At 41.7% G+C, this 24,841-nt stretch overlaps 1 protein-coding gene across 7 annotated transcripts; it reads right to left on the minus strand.

Moving 5' to 3' along the window:
• On the minus strand, nt 1–23,557 carry LOC125905473 (calmodulin-regulated spectrin-associated protein 1-B-like). Of its 7 annotated transcripts, none has more exons than XM_049603398.1 (20): nt 23,201–23,557; nt 22,465–22,646; nt 14,635–14,897; nt 12,413–12,574; nt 12,249–12,329; nt 10,491–10,550; nt 9,926–10,067; nt 9,298–9,437; nt 9,104–9,200; nt 8,858–8,984; nt 7,513–7,598; nt 7,046–7,127; nt 4,581–6,903; nt 4,350–4,486; nt 4,047–4,255; nt 3,808–3,870; nt 3,433–3,520; nt 3,211–3,332; nt 1,698–1,816; nt 1–1,543 (listed from the first exon to the last, which is right to left on the minus strand). In XM_049603398.1, the coding sequence occupies exons 2-20, from the start codon at nt 22,643–22,645 to the stop codon at nt 1,253–1,255; spliced, it is 4,773 nt and encodes a 1,590-aa protein (XP_049459355.1). In that variant the 5' UTR covers nt 22,646; nt 23,201–23,557; the 3' UTR covers nt 1–1,252. The 7 variants fall into 7 exon arrangements, with proteins under 7 accessions (XP_049459355.1, XP_049459357.1, XP_049459356.1 ...); XM_049603400.1 differs by lacking the exon at nt 10,491–10,550 and adding an exon at nt 10,976–11,008; XM_049603399.1 differs by lacking the exon at nt 10,491–10,550 and adding an exon at nt 10,949–11,008.
• Between the last annotated feature and the right edge of the window lie 1,284 nt (nt 23,558–24,841).

A 24,841-nucleotide genomic window follows, 5' to 3' on the forward strand; every position in this document is an offset into this window, starting at 1 on the left:
CAATATAACACAATGAAATAAGACTCATAACATCTCTGAAAGCCTGTAACGGAATAAACCTCAAAATAGTGCCTGCTTTTTAGTAAACATAACTTGTACGTAATGTACAAAAAATACTACTCAAAAATGTACAAAATGCAGCAAACAAATATCAAGTATTGTGCAGTTCCCCCCCACCTCCCTCCCACATTACACCAGCTGCTGACAGTCAGTCATTACAGGGAAATTACTAGTGTTGAGCGCCAGAAGCTACATTAAAATCGTACGTCTCACCAGAATCCAGTGAGTGGTTAATGAGCAGCAAACAGCTCAGTGGTGTAGCTCGGTTCATTTTGGTTCAGCAGTATGAGCCAGTCGGAGATCTCATGTGGCTCATATGCTTGTTTGAATATAAGTATGAAGTTAATACAATATAATGCAGTACTGAAAAGGTATAATGCACTGAGTCTGATAAGCGTTTCCTGTTTGGAATACTAGTATAATTTCCCCCTCTGTTTCTGTAACAGCAACACACAGCTCCCAAACTAAAAAGAAAATGGTTTGTTGCTTTGCTCCATAGTTCTGTTGCAGTTTTAAAGCATAATAAAGAGAGAACACATTCAGAGCTGGACGCACAAGAGCTGCATCCAGCTCTCCCCTTCCCTATCACAAAGACTCACACACTTCCCCAAACACACTAAATAGAAAACAAGACTGGACATTACCACTCACTAACATCCATTCCATACTTACATTAAAAAAAGAGTTCAAATCATCCTCTTCATAAAAGCACTGACCAGTAGGAGTTACTGGTGAATGACTGGGGCTCTGTATGTGGAGCCTGGATTAATCACAGCAGTTGGGTATATTTTTTTTGCCAAGCTGAAATAGCATCATCAAGTGAATGTCCACCACTTCCTGTGTGTGGTTGCACTTGGTATCAGTAGTATGCTCGCTAGAGTAAGTAGATTCAGTGGCGTTCGACTCTCATCTTTACTGCTACATAGGATTCAGTCCATAATCAGTAGTGCCCCAATTAATGTAAGACGTACCCACAAATTAAAGGTGTGACATGCAGAATAAAAAGCTAACGAGACAAAAAGAAAAGAAAACATTCAGTGGCAGGTGTTTTGTGATCTCGCGCTGCCACAGACTGACATCTACCTCCCTTGTCTAATGACACATTAGTCACATGATCATATAGTTTCATAGATTATTGGGTCCTGCCCAACAGTCGTAGATAGATCAGAAATTATAACGAGTGTCATGGTTTTCACTTCCTCCGTGCGCTCCCCGGTCTCTTGACCTGCCAGAGGTGATTGTGGATGGTGAGGGCGTCCACGCTGACCGACACCGACTTGGCAGGGATGACGTTGAACTGCTTGCGGTCCGAGCTGTATTTGTAGAGCTTGTCGATCATCTTCCGGCCGATGGTGCGCGGTCCCGTGCCCGTGAACTTGACAATCTCCTCAGTGTCTGGTGAGTACGAGTAAATGGCACGGAACTGGCACCCACCGTCACGGAAGAGAATGATCAGGTGATTGGACTCACACTTTTCCAGCTCCTACAATCAGTGAAACAGACAGAAATATAATTTATGAATGTGGCAAAACAGGAGTGATAAATTTAACTGTGAAAGCAACAGATAAGAAATAAACCTACTTTACATATTCACACTAATCACCATCAATAAATTATTTTCAAGTGATCACACTGACCTCCAGAATAACATTCTTCTGGGTCTCATTAACCTTTCCAGCCAGACAGCAGTGAGCAATGGCATTGATGATGATTGGCTTGTTGGACTTGGAGCTCGGCTCCTTGAAGAGTTTAGGGCCTTTAACAGAAAAAACATTACAAGAGGATTAATAAGATAAATGTGCAGTGTTTAAAGAACAGTTTTGGGGAAAAAAATGCACACTTCCAACTAGTCTCCACTAGTTGCTTGGCAAACTCTTGGTAAAGAGTCTAGGAAGTCATGGCGTGAACAAAGAAATTCACTGAACAAAAATACAAATGCAGCACTTTTTTCCTCTCATTTTCATGGGTTTAAATAAAAGATCTAAGGCTTTTTATGCACACAAAATATTTTAAAATTTTGGTTGTAAATTTGTGAAAATCCCTGTCCGTGAGCTTTTATCCCAAGATAATCCATCCATCTGACAGGTGTGACATATGAAGATGCTGACTAAACACCATGATTACTACACAGGTGTGCCATGGGATGGTCACACCAAAAGGCCACTTTAAAACGTGCAGTTTTATCTTGAAAAAAGACATTTTTGGGATTTCACATGACCAGCAGAAATGCATGGTCACAGACACCCCAAATAATCAGTCAGTATCTCGTGTGACCACCATTCGACTCATACAGTGTGACACATCTCCTTCTCAAAGAGTTGATCCAACGTGTTCTCATCCCAACTCGTCAAATATCGCTGCTTGGGTCAGTGGACTTTTATGTGTACATGTGATGTGCTAGGTATCCTCCTGCATCTGTTGTGGATGTTCTGGGACACTGTGTAAAATACTCTTCTTACATGCATTGGCTCTTTTCAAAATACACTTCCGTTTTCACAGGAAATGTACTCTTTCTGCTCATTAGATGCATACAGTCTTTCTCAAAATAAGTTTACAATGGTGGTGTCTTGTTTTTATGTTTATTTCCTTGTGCAACAAATGCATGTGGTTAGGGTAGAAAAAAAAACAATGATTGTTTGGCTTAAAACTCACACGGGAAGCTAACATTGGGCTCCCAGGTGAAAGTCCAGGGTTTGTTGGACCAATCCACCACCCCTCCTGCCCATCCTTGAGGGGTTCTCTAGCTCCTTATATCACGTTGTTACCAGTGTTTTAAACTGACTCCATCTGGCGGCATTTCACACAACTTTGCAACCAAAATTTGAGAGAAACAAGCATTTGAGTGCATAAAAAAGTCTTAGATATTTAATATCAACTTGTGAAAAATGGGAGCAAAAAAACAAAAGAAGTGTTGCATTTATATTTTGGTTCAAGGACAAATCCCCTCAAACAACCACATATTTATTTTTATAAATTAAACAAACTTAGATAACTTGCTGCTGGCCCTGGCTTCATATTTGCCGAACAGATATGAAAGTGGTAGCAAACTTTTCATCTAACATTCTACAACAATGTAAGGGCATTTCCCAAAAGTTCAAACAATTTCTTTACTGCAGTGGACAAAATCAGAAATATTGTATCTCTGCTCACCACTGTACTCAGTTGAAGTGATGGAAGAGGCTATAGAACCGTTCTCCCAGTCCCTCTCCATGTTCCTGCTGGACGCCCTGCTCAGCATGGGGAATGACTCCATAGAGCACACCGATCCAGCCCTGGAAGACACACTTTCAAGTCAGTCAAATAACTACATGGATAAACAAGATGGAAAAAAGATGATCTCTCTGTTTTTACACAAAGCACAGGAAGTCTCACCTCTGTGACTCTGCCCCTCCAGAGATGACGCTGTCTGCCTCAGTTGCCAAAGAGAGCGTTGATCCTCGATGACTGCAGCTCAGATCAGCTGAAAATGACAGGAGAATTTAGAGCCAGTTGCTTAACTAAATAAAAACACCTGTTTTACTGTGTAGAACAGTTAACAACCCTGTGATTCAAATGAGGGACAGAGGCTGCATAATAGGCAAGACAACAAAATGACAAATGGATCAGAATCAGCTTCTCTAAACAGACTGATGGATCCTCCTCGTATGAAATCCATAGCTGACTCCTCAGGGGTTTGTCACAAACTATTTTTACAGGCTGTGTATGTATATTGATATCACATCATGCAGAGCAGGTTAGAAGGTTCACCTCCCCTGCAGTCTGCTGCTGAGCCCTGGGCTTTGATCAACAAGGACTTCTTCAGAGAATTACCTGCGTTACACACATGAGGACGACACGAATATACACAAGTGAACTAAACCGAAAATGCAAGTGCACATGAAGCCCATCAGCATGTAGACAAAGACACCGCTCTAGGCTGCTGAACAGTATCAAGACAACATGAAGCACAAGACAAAAATATACACTGTTTAAAAAGGTCGTCTTACGTGTAGTGGATCCTTTGGAGAGGCTGTTGGACTCTTCTCGGTGCAGTGATTTAGGCCTGTTCCTGCGAGATTTAGTGCGTGGGCGAGGCTTGACCAGACCTTGCTCTTCCATCAACGCTTGCTGCTTCCTCCGCAGGTACTCCTGCTTAATTAGCTCTCGTCGCGCCTTCTCCTCCTCCTTACGAATGCGGTCTTCTTCTGCCTTACGCCTTGAAGTTAAGAGAGGCAGAATTTAACTGCACGACAGAGAGGCAAATACTCCTACTTAGAATGAATTTGTGAGCTGGTGAAATGAAAACGTACCTGATCTCATCACGTTTGAGCTCGCTCTCCAGTTCTTGCTGCTGTTTGCGTATTCTCGCCTCTTGAGCTTTGCGTTGCTGTTTGAGCAGAAAGGCAGCACGACGTTTCGCCATTTCATCCTCTGCTTTTTCATCATCCTGGAAAATAAAGAGATCATTGAAATAGTAAATAGGCTTCCCAGATGGTACTCTTGATATTCCAAAGCATAAAAAGATTAAGGTAAGAGTTTACCTTAAAGAAGAAACCTAGCACATTCTTTTGCTCGCCCTCTGCCATGCAGTCTATGACGTCTGCGCTACCGTCCTCCTGTGGATCTTTAAGCTCTGATAGGTCCACCTCGATCAGTTGACTCTTGACCCTGGAACTGTCATCCCCACTTGCAGCCTCTCTCCGTGAGTCTGCAACTTTGTTCTCCTCTTGTTCTGAAGCCTGTGAAGGAGACGTTGGTGTAATGTCCAAGGGGCACCCAGTTCCCTCTCCACTGCCGCGTTGGTTGGAATCATCACGGACTCTAAAGGTGGTGTTTCTCTGAATGCTTCTCTCTGGCCTGGAGCACTCAACACTACCGCTCTCCTGGAATCCACCAGAATTTTCTCTGCTCTCCATGGACTGTGCATTAGACTTGGCAGAAGCCGTCTTGCTGTTGTCTTTACTTTGTTTTCGCTCCGAGGTTTTGCTGCGTTGGCTGGAGCTAAGCTTAGGAGGACGGCGAGCGGGGGTTGTGTTGCTGCCACCGATGTCTACAAAGTGAACTGCAAAAGATCTGGAGTCTGAGGTAGAGGATGTTGATTGTGTTGCTGTAGTGGGGGTTGTGCTAGGACTTGATTCTACCCGCTCTGGAGGTGAGACCACACTCTTCATCAGCAGGTCTTGCTGTAAAGACAACTGCATCATCTGCTGCTGAATGGAGCTAATAGCTACGTTGAGTAGATCTATGGAGTGGGAACACTCATTTATGTCAGGTTCTGCACCGTTATCCTGGGGCAGGGTGTTCAACCTGTTGTTTCTGTTCATCTGTCCTCCCTCTGTTTGATTTGCCTGCATCTTCAGAGCATCAAGACAGGAGTCATCCTTGCACGACTGGCTCTTCACATTACTCCTGTCAGCTGGTTCTGAGGACTCCTGGGAGTATTTCAGGGGCAGAGGAAGCGTGTCACTCCTACCCCCGCCCTTCTTAACGATGTTCAAGAATGCAGCTTTCCCTAGCTTTAGTCGCTGCCGCGCGGACATGGTCTCCATCTTCTTCTTCTGATACTCAATAGCCCGTCTTTGCTCTTCTAGCTGCATGTGAAGTTGCAGCAGCTCTGAAGGCACTCCTGAGGGACTCACCGCCATATTCTTCCCTAGCACAGAACTGGGCTCCTTCCCTGGCCAGCTCGAGCTGCAGTCACCCCTCAGCTGCCATGGTGGGCAGGGGGCCACTTCAGAGCCATCTGGCGTGGTCTTCTGAGAGCTGCTGGTACTTGAGAATCCATCCCGGAGACCGAGTTTAAGGAGCTTTCTCTCCGCAAAGCTGGTCATCTTGACACTGGTGCTTCCCGAAGCGCTGCAGCTGCTCGCCCAGGATATTGTGCTGAGGCAAGGGCTCGAGCGTCCGCTGCCGCCTTCCTTATCGTCCCGCTCACTTACCTTTGAGTCTTCTCTCAGTTTGTCTGACTCGCCCTCTCCCTCTCCAAACTCACACACCTCTCCCTCCTCTAAGTATTTCCCTTTTCCTCTCCTCACCATCTCCCTAGTCAGCTCCATCTGATCGTCCTCCTCGTCATCTTCCTCCAGGTCTGCGATGTCAGAGTCAGAGTCTTGCCCTACCTCAAGCGTAGTGGAGAAAGGACTGTGTTGGTCTGGCTCTCCTGACAAATGAAGGAAAAAGCCTGAGGACTGTTTCTTCTCAGGCTGAGAGATGCCTGCAGACCCCTCTGTGGGTGGCCTGAGAGAGCTCGGGACTGATTCTGCCACAGGTATCCGCATAAAGCCACTTCTGTTTGACTCAGGGGCTTTCCTCTGTGAGGTCAGTGGGACAATAATGGCTGCTTTCCTAGCAGCTGCTGCTCTACAGCGACTCTCGCCACTCTCCTCCTCCTTATTCAGGCTGATGCTCTTCTCTTTGGCTGGCTTAGGGATGGCTGGCATCAAAGGCTCCAGATAGTAGCTGTCTGCCGGGTGGTCGGGTGTAAAGGGACCCATGTCAAGGCGGGGAGAGCGACGGGTATTAGTCCCCCTTGAGGTGGAGGGTGCACTCGGGATTTCCAGCTCATCCTGCTCCATGTCACTCCCAAGCCGACGTCGAGAAAATGCAGAAGGGTGGATGACAGCAACCAGTTCCTCCTCTTCTATTTCCTCCTCTTCATCCTCTATGCGCATGTGACTAAGCAGGCTTTGACCACTGAGTCTGTGCTGAGGCAGTGGAGGGCCTGACCCCAGCATGTGTTTGGGGGTAAAGCTCATAATATTTGAGGCCAGGCTGTCTTTGCTGATGGAGCGAGCGAGGCTGATACTGTCTGCATCTTCCTCCATGGGACAGTGCAGGGCGTAGGGCACCGGCTGGGATAAAGGCCTGGACAGGAAGAGAGGGAGGAATATGATTAACATGAGCCAATATAATGAATCACAGATAACAATTGAATGTTGTATCTGTACTAGTTGATACACTGACTAGTCAGTACAGTCATTGTGAAGGTTGTAATCACGCTGCTCACCTCGGTCTCCTCTCTGGCCAGGCCAGTATTGAGCCCTGATGCTGACCATCACGTGAGAGAGAGTTGGACCTATTTCTCAGCTCTGTACAAAGAAAATATGACTCATTAAACATGCATATTAATTGTGGATGATTCTAATAATCTGCATATGGGGAATTCATTCTCTAGACAGAATATAAAACTGACTGAGAGATCTGATACAAAAGTGTACAACTTTGAAATTTTACAACACTAAACACTGCAGTGAGTTGTTATTTAACAACTCAACAAGTAACTTTTTTTTGGTAGAAGTGGACATTCATTAGGGACACATACAAGAACACAACTGAGGTACATTCCACCTTAAAAGAACAATCAGGCTGTTCTTCCTGCTCTCTCCTTTTCCTATTTCTCTGTTTGAACAACTCTGTTTGTGACCTGAGGCAGCAATCTGCACCGCAGCCTGAGTAAATATTGTTTCATATTACCTGAAGTGCTCTCCTCAGCCACTTTCTGTTGTCTCTGTCTCAGGGGCAGTAAAGAGTGAGACGGGCTTAATGAGCTTGGTTTAGCGCTGTAAGGGAAAGACAGAGAAGTTTGGTTTTTACAGTTGAATCTGAAATGTCTAAATGATGTTGCTTCTCTGTAATGTGTTTCTCTGATAGTGTGGATCCAAAATAACACTAATGTAGTGTTACTTCACAATTTAAATATTTAAGGAGATGCTACACTGTGCAAAATGCAGAGGCATTTATAACATCACAGTTACAAGTGCTGCGGTAATGTAATGAAGGAATGGCCAGAAGAAAGTGGATCTAAAATTACTTGAATACTTCTTCAGATTTAAATGTTTGTCACACATAAAGGTTGTTTATATTTATGACTTTTACCATATTAATTAGTGTATGAGTAGTAAAATGTATTATGTAAGTCCCTTAAATGAGTACTTAGTGAACGCCTTTAACAACAGCAAAACTATATTAAAAACATTCATTTACAAACTCTCGCTGATGTCGTGCAGTATAATCCCAGTCTCATTTACCCAGTCTGAGGCTCAGTACTTCCCAAACAGACAGACCTTTTTAACAGTAAATTGAACAAAAAAATGAAACTTACCTATGCTCTCTCCAAAACTAGACTCCACTGACAAAAGTAGTAATTTTACCTCACTGAACACCAGAGCTGCTGGTCTACTGTTGCCTTGATAGGTTAGTTTGTTAGTGATATTATGTGAATTCGCTGAATCCAAATTAACCCTTTAATGTCACACAATAACACAAACAAACTAACTGATCGAGGCAGTGATAGACCAGCAGCTCCCATCTTCAGTGAGGTGTAATTGCTGTTTTTGTCAATGGAGTCTGGCTTTGAACGGAGCAGAGATAAGTTTCACTTTAAGTTTAGTTCTCCGCCGAAAAGGTCTATCTATTTTAGAGGTAGTGAGCATACAACTGGATAAATGAGACTTGGGTTATACTGCACAAGCTGTGTGAGAGTTTGTAAACAGATGTTTTTATTCTTCATTCACCAGAGGCATGTGAGAAAAACAAAGTCTTTTTTTTTCCACAAAAAAAAAGCAACTGATATGCAAATGGTCATTTGGGTGTGAGGTATTCCTTTAAGTTTCCTGTGTTCTGAGTTTTACATTACAAGCATACAAATGTGCAAATAGACAAAGTCAATAAAAAGAATAAAACGAGGTGTAAGGCTTGAGGCCGTTCTCAGAACTGATATGAAGGGGAAGAAAAAGTACAGTACATGAATCAGTAAACCTGTGCCTTGTAAGTAAAGCTCACTGTGTGTGGTGTTACAAATGTAGTTCCTGGAAAATACCTGAGGTCGGGGCTTGGGGGCATGGCCAACACATCGGCTGAGTTTGATGATGCCAGTAAACCACGTTTACTGACATTGGAGATGGAAATATGGGATCGTGAACTCTTAGGCTGCAGCAGCAATCTCACTACAAAGGGGATATAAAGTATTAGAAGAAATCCTATAACATAGTATGCTATTACAAGAGCCAATGGCGCCTTCATAAATAACAAGCAAATATATTGAAATATATAGAGAGTGTTATACCATCTCTGATTTCATGAAGGTCCCTCGGCTGTACAAAATCTGGCTTCACAGTCTCAAACCACCAGAAGAGCTCAGCGATGAAGACCATCACGTTTTTCTGGAAGGCACAATGGTCAAGTTCAAGGTCAACAGGAAGACATGACAATATTGTTGAAGAAAAGTATCTTCTGGTTATGAAGTGCTTTAGAGCTCACCTTAAGTACTGGTGGAGAATACAACAAGTCCTCTGGCTTCAGATAGAAGCATTTGTTCAGGTATTCATTAGAGAACTCCTGTAGTAGCTGAATGTTGTACACACTGTCAGCTATGGAGGGGACCTCCTTTAGACAGATATCTGCACAGAACAGGACAACAAATGGTCAACACTCTCAGGCTAAGGCCTAGTCCACACGGACACAGGTATATTTGGAAACAGGTATTTTCTGTTCTTCATTATAAAAACCAATTAAAGCACTGTCAAGAGCATGTCAAACCAAGGGGCGCCGATATAACCGCAACCCTAAAGCCACGCAAAGAAGAATAAGAAGATGTTGGCCAATCAAAAGCCTGAAAAACAGCTACTGAAAGGCTACTTAAAGCAGTGACCTCCGTAGCGCACTCTGACGCCTGTTTCTCAATATAGTGATCGAATAATTGCAAATGTATGTATATTTACGTGGTATTGATCTCTAACCCTCTGCAAGTCTGCAAATAATTTCCAAAAATGTCAAACTATTCTTTAACGATCATATAGCCTAAGGCAAAGGAGCAGTAGACCATGGCTCAGACGTATCTTATAAATATCTTCAGTGTATCTAGCAGTCCAGCGTTACTGCATCTTACCTTCCAGTCTAATGAGTTCTGGGCAGTAGAAGTGGAGAACAGCCAGCAGAGCCGTGCCATCACACACATCCTTTAACAGGTCCTCCAACAAAGGGAAGTGCTGAAGTGTCCGACCTGACAGGTGATCTCTTCTGTAACGAACCTACACGACAAGAGAGGGCACAGGTTGAAGTACATACATATATCTAATCAGAACATGCTCACTTGTCACACACAAACACATTTCTCATTCTGTAAATTATTCTTTGGCGCCCTTGAAGACATAAACTGCAGAGTGGGTGTCTGTTACTAGCATCCACCATTTGGTGACCTTTAAATCTGGTATTAGATTAGGTCAAGTGAAGCTTTGCAAAATCTTTTACGGGAGCACCTTTCATCAAACCTTCAATGTTGTACAATAATGTGTGCCTGCCTCCACTCAAACAAACTGGCAACTTTTAGGTATAATAATGTGACTAAGACTAAGGTGGGTATAGCAGTTGGTGCATGTGATGAATGTTAAAAAAGGGAAAAACAATAAAGTTAAGGATGAACTAAAGAAAAGGGTGAATGGTGGGTACATTACCACGCGAGAGAACTCCACAGGCTCCAATAAGCAGCTGGTCAGAGCATGCAATAAATCAGGCTGGTGGGGGAAGAAAGAAATGATTGGGAGGAAGTTAATGAAATTAAACATGCCATGACTGGATGAGTGCACTCCAGACAGGTTCACTTCATCTTTGCTGGATGAAAACAAAATACAACAAGCAGAAAGAACCAGTGGTGTGAGGATGTTTTGGGGTAAGGAAGGTGATGACTGTGAAAGCTCAGCTGAAGGGATTGCTAACGGATTACATGCAAAGTAAAAGCAAATGAGCAGGGAAAAGGAGTGCTAAGATTGCAGTTTCTTCCTTTGCCACCAAGGGGCACTGTGGCATCTTTTTTCCTGTGTATTTCATTAACTATTAATTGTTGGTTCTGCTTATTCCTGTAATGTAAGATCCCACACTGATTCACACATATCTCATACATACGTACACTCACACAGGAGACGCTTGCAGTTGCACTTACAGGTACAAGCTTCCAGTACCACTTGGAGGGAGACTAGTATCCAAGAGGCAGGAAGGGAGGAAGGAAAGTTTGGGGAGACACAAACAGGAAGAGCAGCAGACAAGTCAAGGGTCATATACAGTGACAAGAAATCAGATTATCCCGTTACCACGGAGACAGATCTGATCTTAAAGACATCTGGAAAGGGTTAGGCAGAAATTAGGAAAATGACTAGAGGTCTTTGCGTATAATTAAAAGTTCAATGACAAGGCTACCATTACATGTTGTCCCATTATTTCTCACTAATGCAACCCTATTACAGAAGCAGCCCAACAAGACACTGTGCTGACACTTGTCTTTTAATGATACGCCTTTTCTGACAGATTGATAGGAACCGAGGCGAGTCAACAAACTGCAGGGGTTCTCAAACTGTGAAGCGTGTCCCCCCCCAGAGAGGCGTGGGAGAATTAAAGGGAAGGCGCAGAGTCAGTCAAATATGAACACACAGACATGACAATTAGCTTGACTAACACTTCCCAGGGATATCATTATCTCCAATCTCCATCACAAATAAACATCCAGAAATCCGCCTTAGAAATTATAGACAAAAGACGCTCCCTGTGGCTCCAGAACTTGCCTGAGAATCATATTTATAAGTTTTCTTCAGTATCAAAGTAATCCAGTGATAGTTATCTGTACATCTGTGGGTACACTGCAAGCAGGAACTGCTAATAGCTAATTAAACTTCACTAATTCTGAAATTTTACTTCCTGTTTACATCCCCAGAGCCCAGAAATTATGGGAACTGCAGTTCCAAAACAACAGTTTAGTACAGAGAAACTGCATTAATATCAACTTTTTTATGTTGCATCATCAATATATTTCTTCCACTCTCCTCTACCCAGAACAATACTTGCCCCTGTAATGAAATCCTGTGGATATTAAGCCTGGGGTGGTGTTCTTGGAGGGTTATCTCAATTTTGTCTGTGGGTTAGGGAGTGGGGTTCTTTTGAAGCAGTGATCAGAAGGTGAAATGAGGTGGTCATCAGATCACAATGCAAGCAAGATCCAATGACTAAACCTTACCACCTGACAGTTATTGCATCCAGTGAGGAAAGGATGTGTGTGTGAAATCCCAGCCAGACAGACAATTAACAAAGGCAACAAAATCACTAAAGAACGACACTACAGAGAGGAAGCTTTTTTTTCTAAAGCAGTGAGAGGGAGTGACAAAGTGGCAGACAAAGCGAGTGTGAGACAAGGGAGTAAAACAAAGAGACACACAAGCTGTTACCTTCTGGTGACTGGGAGACTCCAGAAAGTGTTGCTTCATTTTCAGCTCTTTTTCCATGATCTCCCTCATCTTTGCGTTCACCTGTCGTGACAAAGACACCGTAGGTCAACACAGATAGAAGAACGCACACATGTCAAACATTACCACTCATGTCTGGTTCTTACCTTGTTGATCCAAAAGACCATGGCGTCTTCCAGGTCAAAAGGCAGCTCCTTGGAGGCACTGAAGTTGGAAAAGCGCTTGACACTTGACACCACCTTCTCTATGCTGATCATCTCCAGTATGTAGGCCATCATCAGGGCATCAATGAGGTGGATGTGGGAGCTCTGGGAAAACACAGACTTTGCTGATAATATTGCACACAGTTATTGTACTGCATTATTAATGCTAGTGCATGTGTGTGCTTTTCTGTTGAAGCTGATTTCATAATCCCAAAAGGTAAGAGATGCTCCATCACTGAGTTGCCATGGAAACAAGGCAGAATTTCCTGACTGAAACATACAGAGTTCTAGAGGCAAAATCCTTCTCAGCCTACATGTGAGGCGACCACAACTGTATGTCATTATTTCATGACTCACTTTTTTATTGGTACATGAAGGACAGGGTTGAGCTAAAGCTGTACTAAATGAAAAAGTGTGTGTGTTGTTGGAAGCCTGGCACATGGATTTCTTTTTACCTTAAAAGGTAGTTTTATTCCACATTTCAGCTTGGGGCTGGGTGATGTGGAGAACATCAAATATCACGATATTCCTTAATCAAATACATCAATATCAATATCACAATCAGATTGATTATGTGGAGACTAGGGCTGTAACGATTCATGCATTTGTGCCACACTGTCACAGTACAGTACAGCTGCATGCAGAATACATGGTATGCAAACTGATGCCAAACCAGTTTATAAGCAAGTTTTGCCTGGATAACTTCAGTTGTACACCATTAGCAGTAAATTCCTGTTCCGCCACAACAGCGACAGAGAGAGAGAGCTGTGTTCAAGGCGAGGAAGGTTTGTGTGCGCTGCTTCACTGTTGTAGAGAATGCGAACAGAAACACACCCAACATCCTGACGCAGATTCAAAGGCATTAACCAGATGTGCAAATCACCTGGATGACACATGTTTGGGTGTTTTGGTGTTTAAATGTAGCCAAGCCCCTTCCTACATGTCTGAACTCATATCATATCTACACACCCTCCCATAATCTTAGATCCTCTTCTGCAATCCACCTCACATCACCATCTGCCCGCTTGACTACTATGGGTTCTAGAGCCTTCAGCCGTTCTGCCCCCGCCTCTGGATCTCTCTCCCTCATGACACTCTCAATGTGGACTCCCTTTCCACCTTCAAATACTTTCTGAAAACACACCTTTTCAAGCTGGCATATTTGGTCTGATTTAACGGTGACACACATACTAAGACTTGCATGATGACTTTATAGTGATGATTTTATACCTAGTATTTGTAATTACAATTTTTGTCTAGTCATTTCTTAACTTTTATTGTATATTACGGAATTGTTTGATTTTATGATCTATGGATACATTACTGCTTGTTTTTTTAAGTGTGTCTCATATCACCATCCGTACAGTATCAGTATGATGCCTGGCCCTATTTAACTCACTCTCAAACAAAAAACCTATTACATGTAATGATGGTCTCACAGTCTCATGAGTGTCTCCACTCCCATGTAGCCAAGAGCAAAGATTACTTTCATATACTGACACATTAGCTGCTGTTTCTCAGTGAGCTTGTTGTCTTTAGTGTTTTCTCACCTGTGGGATATGTCTAAAACCTGGGACAGATGAGTCCATATTAAATGAAAAATGCTGAACATTTGGTATATTTTACTTCATGAATATTTTAGTTACACACCCTAAAACCTGCAAAACACTCACATCCACTTGTGCATTATTTATTCCAATACTCTTGGCTCATATTCGGCTCTGGAAAGCAAAGTCACATTAGCTTGTTGCCAGATGGCAAGTGTGGGTTGCCAGTTCACAAGGTTATACTACTGCAGAGAATGTACTGTACCCTCATTTCCATAAAAGTGAACATTGTCTGGTGTACTAAATGTCTAACAATTCTTAGAGCAGTATTAATTTATTGCATTTGGCCACTTCGGGGCAGTGGACTGAACTCTATACCCAACATCGACATATTATCACATCAAGCAAATGTATTATTACACGCCCACCCTAAACACTAGCATCCATTTGTGTGTGTGATCACTTGGTTTCTTTACTCTTTGGAGAAATATCTGGCTCTTTAGCTGCTACAGGCTCCTCTGTGTTCACCAGCTACTTGCTAACTGCTAACTCCTGATTTTCTTGTGTGAACAAACATTAACGATGGTCTATAACCAGATGTAATGTTAAGCTACCCACCATCTTGATGGGAGTGGAGCTGAGGTCCAGATCAGATACAGGTGTATTGTCTGTCTCCAGGACATAGATGCCTTTCCTAGACAGGGCCTGGATGACAGACTGGTGGCTTTGGAGGGAGGCAGCCTGCTCAGCGTGCAGGATGAGCCCACACACTCGGCAGTAGAGCTCTCCAGAAAGCAGCAGGTGGATGATGGGGGGCTTGATGTGTTCCTGCTCATACTGGTCGGTATAGAAAGGGTCCCGCAGGTCTGCAGGGATGTGATCTGGAAAGAATGACAAGCATACATGTATTACTGAATGGATGTCATTCAGGGTCAGCCAGTGTGTTATTTATACCTATTAAAGTTGTATTAAGTGACAAATCCCAGCATGCATCCACACTTAAACTATTTTTGTTCACACACGCACATGTGTTCACCAATGCCTCACCATGTTACGTAACCTCTCCTAGGACACAGTCTTTCAAGGTATTAGACTGTCTAAGAAGAACCCAGCACAAGAGCAGAGCACTGAGACAAAGTCAATGGTTATACACGATGCCAGGTAGCAATGTTGAGAACCCATAGGTGGACCAGAGGCTTTAAGCCAATGAGCTAACAGGACTTAGTGGCGATACTTAAGCTGATGGTGTTGTCCCAGCCATGAGGGTGTTTTCCTGCTCGTGGACACAGACGTGGGGCAGCTATTTTTATATGCCTTGGACATGTTAATCCAGAGTTAAGGCCCGAAGCACTCACAAAATTTAGCTTCTGGCCCTTTCTGGGTAGATTTAGGCAGACATAGAGAGGGAGACTGGTGTCTGATAGAGTCAGCAACTTGTATGGTAATGCATGTAATGAGGACAAAAGAAAAAAATTAACTGGGATACTGGAATTCAAATGGGGCTTAGGAATATTTCCTAAATTAATAAGTACTATTACTAAATTATCTGCGGAAAGACATCCCATTTAAAGGAAGATTTGGCTTATTTTTTAGTAGTTTTGTAAATCACATCAGTCAGTATTGATTACATTTACCATCTGGATAAATTGTAAAGAGGGACATGCCCACTCTAGTCAACATAGCTTAGAGGAATGGTTTAACATTTTGGGAAATATGCTTATTCTCTTTCTTATGAAGAGGTGAAAAAATGAAAGGTGAAGCTACAGTCAGCAGCTGGTTAGTGTACAAGAAATAGTCACAAATCATCATTTTACATTTTATAGTTTAAAAAATAACAAAAATAGTGTAAAATAACCAAGACATATAAAATAGTCAAAGGTGCTGTATGTAAATCTGGAGAATGGTAACTGATTGTTGAGTCTCATTCACCCCAGTATATTGCTGAACTTCTCTGCCCCTACTCCAACTCCCAACCTCTTAGATCCTCAGAACAATGTCTTTTAACTGTCCTACAATGGCCGGTTGGGTAAGGGAGATCATGCCTTTGCAGTATCTAGTCCAAAGCTTTGGGATAGCCTTCCGTTCTCAATCAAATGCTCCCCCTCCATTGTCACTTTTAAGACAAATTAAAACATACATGTTTTCAATGGCCTTTGGTTATAGATAGTGGTTCAATATTTCGGTATTTTATAATCTTTTTTACATACGTAACTGTTCTTACCGCTGTTATTCTGTTTTATATTTGTGTACATTTTACACTGCTATATATTTGTGAGTCATTCTTTTATTTTGTTCAGCACTTTGGTCAACTGCGGTCATTTTTAAATGTGCTATATAAAAAAGCTTTATTTGATTTGATTTGATTCCCTGGTTGTTGAAGGAAGGAGGACGTGCAACTCCAATATTTCCAATCGTTATGGGTGCAAGTTGCAGAGGGATTCCAAAGAAACTAGTAGGCAACAGCACTCACTAAAGACTAGAGTCAAAATCTATGTTTTAATAGGGCAACAGACGGCCAAACAAAACAACAGACGCCTTTTGGCCTAAGCCTTCTTCAGTGTATCAAACCTCCCTGGTTGTTACAAACAGCAGCTTTAAATGTTGAGCTTTAGAGGTGCTGTTAGGTTCATGTTTTTTAACTTCTGGACAGAGCCAGGCTAGCTGTTTTCCCCTGCTTTCTGCCTTTATGCTAAGCTAGGCTAACGGCCTGCTGGATCTAGCTTCATAATTAATGCATGAAAGTGGTATCAAGCTTCTCAATACAAAGGCACAAAGGCAACAAAGCCTGTATACAATCATGAGATTGTGCTGAGCTGAGCTTCCTTCTTGTTCAACTTTGACCTACCATAAAAACTATAGCTGTGCACACAAATATTTTTATAATGCATAATAGTCTCTGCGTATACTATTACCATTGATTTTACAACAAAAGAAGTGCTTTAGAAAAGCTAGGCTCACTGGTGACCTGTTTAAACATCTGATTGTCTGCTGCTAGTGTCACTGTAACACTGTGTCCGTTGAAAGTCTCAAGATCTGAGCAATGACACTCAAAAATGAAATTGTATCTTAAATGATAAGAATCAAGACCAAAATAAAGAAAGATGAAGGCTTAGTATTACCCACATTTAAAAAGAGGATAAATGATGATACTTGAATCAACATTCGGCCACTTAACATCTCTTTCCATTTAGCTTCTCATTAGATGCCAGCTGACTGAGATGAACAGACAAAATAAGACATCCATCAGTGGAAACGGAAACACACACACAGCACACTGTGAAAACCTCAGCTACGTCTTTCACAACAGACTGCTTGCTTGGCACAGTCCACCTACAGTATCCATCTCACTCTGTGCTGCTGTAGTGCTGCCATATGGACACAAGAATCCCAGATCATGTCAAAAAATGCTCATTATACGTCCCTGCGGGTCTGTCTTCAACTGTCTCATTTCTTGTTTCTCTCAACAAAAGCTAATTGTGCACATCTTCCCCTCGCAGATTTCCAAACACGTCTCTCTTCATCCTGCTACTTCCTCAGCCTCAGCTGTCCCAGAATGCCCCCTTGTCCTCCATGGTTGCCGTGGAGATAGTGATGGGGAATGCCAACATGGCTGATGGTGGGGGCTGGGTTGCTGTTTCATCCTTTCACCCAGGCCTGTGCATTGAGTCGTTTTATGGTCCCTGACATGGGGGTGTGTATGTCTGAGTGAGTGGCATGGAGAACTAGAGGGGGGAGAAAGGAGCTCGTCTCTTAATCCTACTTGCTAATACTCTTTAGATATTTATCATCCACCTGATCCAAGCCCACCCTGGTGCGCATATGTGTGTGTGGGGTGGAATCAAGAGGAGGGGGTGCAGGGAAAGCCTTTGTTCCTATTCTTTCAGACACAAGGTCAGACTGATGAGCAGAGATCTTGCTGACAGTCAGGGCAGGGCTGTCAGATGATGGGCTCTGCAGAGGAAAGCCACAACTATTCTCTCCAATAAGAAGGCTTAATGGAGAATCCTCCTGGAGACAGTGTTGGGGAAACACAGCCTTTAAGCTGATACACCCTGTAGACACACTAAGTCTGACGCTGCAGAAAAAAGTTAAAAACTGGTATACATGGTCAATCTGTCAAGTTATTTCATTAAACAGAGCTCATGCATTTGATGTATTCCTCTTGAACAAGCGCTCTTGAACAAAATTAAGCTTGTAAACAGGAAACTAGGAGTCATGTAGTGACAAAAACATATGTCAAATTTCATCTAAACATGACACATACAGTGTTTTACATATATTTCATTCTCTAGAATATGTACTGTATTTTAAGTCTTCATTATTAATATTCAAGCTAATGGTGTGGTAAGTATTTCACACTGAACATTAATTCTAAAACAAAACCAAAGCTAATTTCCCTGGTTTCTAGTAATAACATTTAGAAAAGATTTCAAGCTTTCTCCAAAGGCCATTAATAAAACTGTCATGAGTCTAAACAAACAGGCTGTGTTGGACAAAGACGCAAGCCTTCAGGTCCAATCTCATTAAACACTTAAACATGTGACTGGCTGTGCTGACTTTCACGCCAGCACTCACACACACACAACACACTCCTCCCAACACCGCTGTGTTGGTCGGTTTGTTCTCTAATCTAATAAGACTGTTTTGGCTCCTCTGACCTCCACGCTGACTATCAATGACCAGGGATTGTATCACAGACAACAAACACAGAACGAAGACATTGTACATCAACATGATATATTGTTTCAGAACAGGGACACGCTGAGCACTACTGGGTTAGGGTTGTTTATTGTAGATATCATACCAGTGATGGGAATATAGCCTCCTAAAAGACTTTTAAGTGGTGATAAAATTCAGTTATGGTCTCAGTCTCAGTGGGCAATTTGCCCAAATGCTACCGTAATTCACCAATATGTTGCCAGGAGCTATAATATATTCATAAGCTCCAGTGAGTTAGCGGTCTTACAGTATCACAGCCCGTTAACAAGAGCAATTAATTCCTGCTAAAACCTAAATTCCATATGAGCTCTGGCTTTGCATCATTGTGACGGTAACATGACGCAAGCATTTATTAGACAGTAAAATGTGAGAGAGCAAAACTGCAAAAGAAAAAGTTGAGCGGCATCTCAAAGGTACCAGGATGCACCAGTCCAACACACCTGATCAGTTCTGGAATCTGCAGTAGTAGAATATATCAGAAGATGTAATTTCTTTGTTAATGTCTTTATAAAAATGAGTGTTTCTGCTATAAGTTACATTTATTCAATCATAAATGTTCAAGACTACATGTACAGTACTATCTCTACTATATGAGCTTGTTTAAACTATGATAACTGTCAAACCACACTGATGCTAGTACTGTCCATTTTGTGTGGAAAGAGTTAAGATCATTTAGTTAGTGCAAGAAATCAGTCTCTTGCTGAGAAGGGCTCCTAAGTGTCCCTGGCACACTGTGACATCAGGAAGAGCCAATCAGATTAAGGGAAGCAGGAAGCTTGACGGGGGAGAAGGTAATGGTTTGGTGTTTATTATGGGCATCTGATCTCTGCCCAGTTGGGTAACAGAGAGGTAAAGCTTTAACCAGCAAGAAAGAGCATGAGGTCTTTGCAACACTGGCACGAAGCATAAAAATGCTCCAGCTATTGGAAGATTTATGTGATACCTGAAATGGTTTGATACTGTTTGTGGATTTTTAAATGTGGGACAGTTATATATTCACTTTGAAAAATAGGGTGTGTCTGATTATTTATATTTTAAGGGAATACTTCACCCTTCCAAATGACCTTTTTATATCAATTACTCACCCCGTGTTAGGTTGAAAACACTTAGTAAATGTTTTTCTTGCATCCCTTCAGTGAACGAATAATCCAAAAACAAAAAGAAAATTCTTGATGAATTTAAGTCACTGGAGTCTGCATTTAACAACAGCAAAACAATATCAAAACATCTGCTTAAAAACAACTTGTGCAGTATAATCCAGGTCTAATTTATCCAGTCATATGCTCAGTACTTTTCCAACAAGGAACTAAACTAAAAGTGGAACTTATTAATGCTCTCTTCAAAGCCAGATTCCATTGACAAAAACAGTAATTTTACCTCTCTTAACACGGGAGCTGCTGGTCTACCACTGCCTCGATTGGTAGTTTGTGTTATTGTGGGACTATGGTCTTTTTAAGTGTTAGTTCGGATTCACTATAGTCACAAAGAAAGACAAACTAACTAACTGATCGAGGCAGTGGTAGACCAGCAGCTCCTGTGTTTTGTGAGGTAAAATTACTGTTTTTTGTCAATGGAATTTGTCTTAAACAAAGAAAAGTTTAAGTTTCACTATCTTTTAAGTTCCCTGTCAGAAAGAGCTGTCTGTCTGGGAGAGGTACAGAGCATACAACTGGATAAATAAGACTTGGATCATACTGCATGAGTTGTGTGAGAGTTTGTTAACAGATATTTTGATACAATTTTGCTTTTGTGAAGCACAAACCCCTATGACTTCAACTTATCTAGAATTTTCTATATTTTTGGATTCTTTATTCACCAGAGGCTTCCAAGAAAAACACAGTTTTCTTCAAGAAGTCAAAGTAACTATAGCTGACATACAAATGGTCATTAGGGGGGTGAAGCACCCATTTAATGCCATCCTCCCTGATCAGCTGCTGTTTACCTCACCACACATTACAAGCTTTACATTTTAGGGATTTGTTCCCCTCTAAGAGTCAATTTACTGAGTCATCCACTGCAAAACAGGAGACAGCACTGCGAGGCAGGAAACACTTAAACTACAGTACGTCTGGCTCATAAAATGGATATGATGACGAAGAGTTTTCTTTTATACAATGACTGTCTCTGTGTCTCCTTCCAAATGCCTCATTGTCATACCAGTAACAAAATCATGAAGACTACGCTTGCAGGAACAACACTCCTGACCTCCTGCTCACACTCCCCGGAGAGCAATCAGTAAGTGACACAAAAACCCACATTCAAGGAGTAATTTCCAGACATTTGCTTACAGCCCGGCCATGCAGAGCAATCATTTTTAATGTTTTAGTAGACCTCGTCAGAGCTGGCAAGGCCAGTGACCCGTGTATAAAAGACTTTGGCTGATAGAGATGTCGGCCTGGGTCTTCACTCACTAACACGAAGGTCTGGGCTGTTGCTATACTGCTATCTTTGTCTCGGGACTTCTGTTTACATTTTGACGGTCAAAAGATCCAAACAACAAAGCCAGTGAAAATGTGAATGATGCGCAATAACTTTGTTACAGCTTATAAATCTATCACTGTAACTAGGAAGGCTGATGACAAAGTAGGAGCTAGAGATATAGATAAAATGTATTCATATTATGTTGGACCACATACTGAAATGAACCATACATTAGCAACACTATTTCTGAATCCCTTTATGCATAGTCACAGTTTATGCATCTGACGTAATAATCCATGGAGTTTATTAAATTGATTCCTGCAGTGTTTATTGTGGAGGTGGGTCTCTTTTACAAGAGAAGAGCAGATGCGAATGCAAAGCAAACGGTGTACATTTAATGAGTTTGACTACAATGAGAGAAGTCATCTATTAACTAAATGAATCTCCAGACGCAATGCATAAAGTGATGGGGTGCTTACAGCCTCAAATAAACAACTTCCTGGGTTAAACTCTGGGAAGTCCTTTAGTATATCAGCTAGAAATAAAGTACTCTGATGGAAGTTTGGTTTAATGATTATTTTCGTATCACAAACGACCTGCTGATAACCTTCTCGATTCATTGATGTTGACATGATTTTGGTCTATACAATGTCAGAGAACAAAAAGCCAGCACTCTTGCTTTGTCCAACAAACAGTCCACATTTCAAATACAGTCAGTATACTATTACATACTATATCTAAAAACAGCAAATCTCAACATTTAAGAAACTAAAAGATAACACTATTTTAAAATCCTCTCGTACACTGTTACAGTCAATGCATGACTGCATAATGGACTTTAATTTTTACTGATACCAGCTAATACTACAAGGGCTGCAATGAAATAGCCAGGCTCTCTGACAAAGACATAATAGTATGTTGTTGAATATGCTGTGGTTATTTTGTCCTTGGCTTGTAAAGGTGTGTTGTTTTTGTTGCTCTCCAAGACAGCTACTAGAAAAGGAGCTGATGCAATTGTTCGGGCTCAATTAACAGGATTTGCATCCAGCAAACTGTTCATGCAACTACAGTAGAGTCTATATTACACAGATATTTCATAAGTTATAATATGTGCAGCTGCCATTTTTCATCAGTAAACATACAGGAAGTCTAGCCAGACTAGACAAATTGCCTGAGTTCAGCCCATGCACAGTAGATGTTTGCTCTAATAAATAAATAAATAAATAAATAAATAAATAACCACAGCATAATGTGATGACAGTGATTCAAAGTCTCAGAAGTGAGAGGTAGACAGAGAGAAAGCCTTACCTATACCATAAGCTTTGGCAAACAGCCAGCGGAGATTTGCGTCTATTTTGGCTCTTGCAGAGTCATAGAGCTCCAGCGGCACGACCTGAGCCTCCATGCCTCCTTCACCTGCATCATCTGCTGCTGCTGCTGCTGCTCTCCTCCAGGTGCTGTCCCTGCCAGCACTCACCTCCACATCCATCCTGCACGGAGGAGAAGCAGAAACATTATTGCCAGTCGCAGCTTATTGCATTACATCATCGATATGAAGAACAACAAGCAGGGCCTTGCCTCACTGACAGCACCTGCTCTGATGATGATGATGATGATGATGATGTTACTACACATAGACTCACCTTGTTTAACCTGCTGGTAATGAAGGTGTTAATAACTGTCAGTCACTATGATTTGTACGTCACGACCATTTGCATTGAACACTTTCTATCGACATATTGTTCCAGCTGATAATGTGTTAGGTTGGTATAAAGAAAAAACAGCACTATTGGACATGATTGACAGCCGTTTTATATTGATTAGGTTCCAAATATTAAAAAATAATCATATTGGCATCTCTGACGGCTGCTGTCAGTTATGTTTTTAGCCAGGTCCAGTCGAGGCTGGAGGAGGGTGACCAATAAATGACCCAACACCGACCTAGCTACACAGAGTTCACTGTATTAACGTTAGCAGGGCCAGCTAGCTAAACTGCGCACACACAGGCAGAGAATATAAGCTGACAAACATGACAAAGGCTCACCTCTAAGACTGCATTGGTTCCCCTCCACAGCTTTATGTCTGAGACGTGTTGTTAAAACGCCAACATGCTGGCCTGGCCTCAGCTAGCGGTGAAATAACAGGAGGACTCCTCCCTGCCCACAGACACAAATCTCCGGCCTCTCAGGATAAAGCTGCGGCTGGCGGCTGATGGTCGTTAATCCAATAATAAAAAATCTGTTTGGCAACCATCCGGAAGGCTGTTTTCGAGGAAATTATTCATATCCAAAAGCCGGCTGGTTCATATCGAGGCTGTCATCGCCTCTGAGAGAGGACTAGCTGGTGTAACGGTGTCCGGGCAGCCCTGTTGTAGGAGCCTGTCTCTATGGGGACGACTGTTATCTTCTGTCAGCTCGGCTGCAGCTCACCTGCTCACCTGCTGGGGGCGCTGTGGGCCCGTACAGCCACACAGAGGAGAACACTGGTGTTGATCTGACCATCTGTATGTGATATTGCGTAAGGAGGTACTGACAGGTAATGGATGCCTTGTGTTTCAGCTGCAAACCAAATCTACCTACGGACCTGAGTATTGTACTTTCATAAAGTTGAGGGATATACAGCACCAAAGTGTTAAATATTATATGAATAAAGAAGACATTAAAAAATAAATAATCAGACAAATAGAGAGATTCAAGATTGAAGAACCAGTTCATCTTAAATACTTACCTATTTGATATTTTTAATTACTGAAGTACTTTATCTTCTTTTTTTCTCCAAATGAAAATTTTTTCTTCCACCACACACTTCAACATTTAAATACCAAATTACAGACACTGTATTTTTATGAGAAGCTACAGCAACCTATTAGAAAAATCAAGAAACAGATTCATAAAATAATGAAAAATATATAGCGAACAATACAGTATATGACAAAAAAGACAAACGGAGAAAATATGGGGGGTTCACACAGTATCTATTACTATGAAATTGCTCATAGTCATGTTATAATTTTATACTTACATTTTCTTTTATATATTTCATACAGTTTTATTCCTGTTAATGTTAATTTCATAAAGTATTATTTATTATTATCATTTATGCAATACTGGACAATTTGGGGCTGTATAAAGACAGTTTATAAAGACAGTTGTCACAATTGTTCGGGTCAAGCTGCACATTTCAACCTATGGCATATGTTTTGTCCGTGATGGAAAGTGCTTTACTAAAATAAAAGTAGCCATATTTTGGTGGAAAAAAATATGCATTCAAAGTCCCTCATTAAAAATATAGTTAAGGTGTGGAACGATTATCAGCAAGTGTTCTGGAAATTATACCAGTCATTATGTAGGGAGACTGGCCCCTGTCAGTGCTATTATATATTATAACATTGGTATATTATTAGATTATTATTATTATTTTAATTATAAAGTGCAAAAGCTGCCTCTGGCATTTTGATGTTGAAGTGGCTAAAAATGGAAGTACTCTACATAAGTGCAAGTTACTCAAAATTGAACTGTGCTGTAGTAATGTAGTCTGTTATGTTCCACCTTGTTAGACACTCCCAGCTTGAAGAACATCTATGTTTTCTGGTCAGCACTCTGGACAATGGGTCCACTGATACACAGCCTGCAGCTTTAATGCTGACCAATCAATAACTAATAGGTTTTTACGAATAAAGAAAATG

Source organism: Epinephelus fuscoguttatus, linkage group LG18, assembly GCF_011397635.1.
Source record: "Epinephelus fuscoguttatus linkage group LG18, E.fuscoguttatus.final_Chr_v1".
Lineage (NCBI taxonomy): Eukaryota > Metazoa > Chordata > Actinopteri > Perciformes > Serranidae > Epinephelus > Epinephelus fuscoguttatus.

Bases quoted from the DNA above. Each gene is read 5' to 3' on its own strand.
- LOC125905473 (XM_049603398.1), bottom strand. From the start codon at position 22,645: ATGGATGTGGAGGTGAGTGCTGGCAGGGACAGCACCTGGAGGAGAGCA. The intron at 7,128-7,512 runs GTAATATGAAAC...TTCTTTGTACAG, and splicing joins GGCTGAGGAGAGCACTTCAG to AGCTGAGAAATAGGTCCAAC. The intron at 1,544-1,697 runs GTCAGTGTGATC...CACTGATTGTAG, and splicing joins AGAAGAATGTTATTCTGGAG to GAGCTGGAAAAGTGTGAGTC.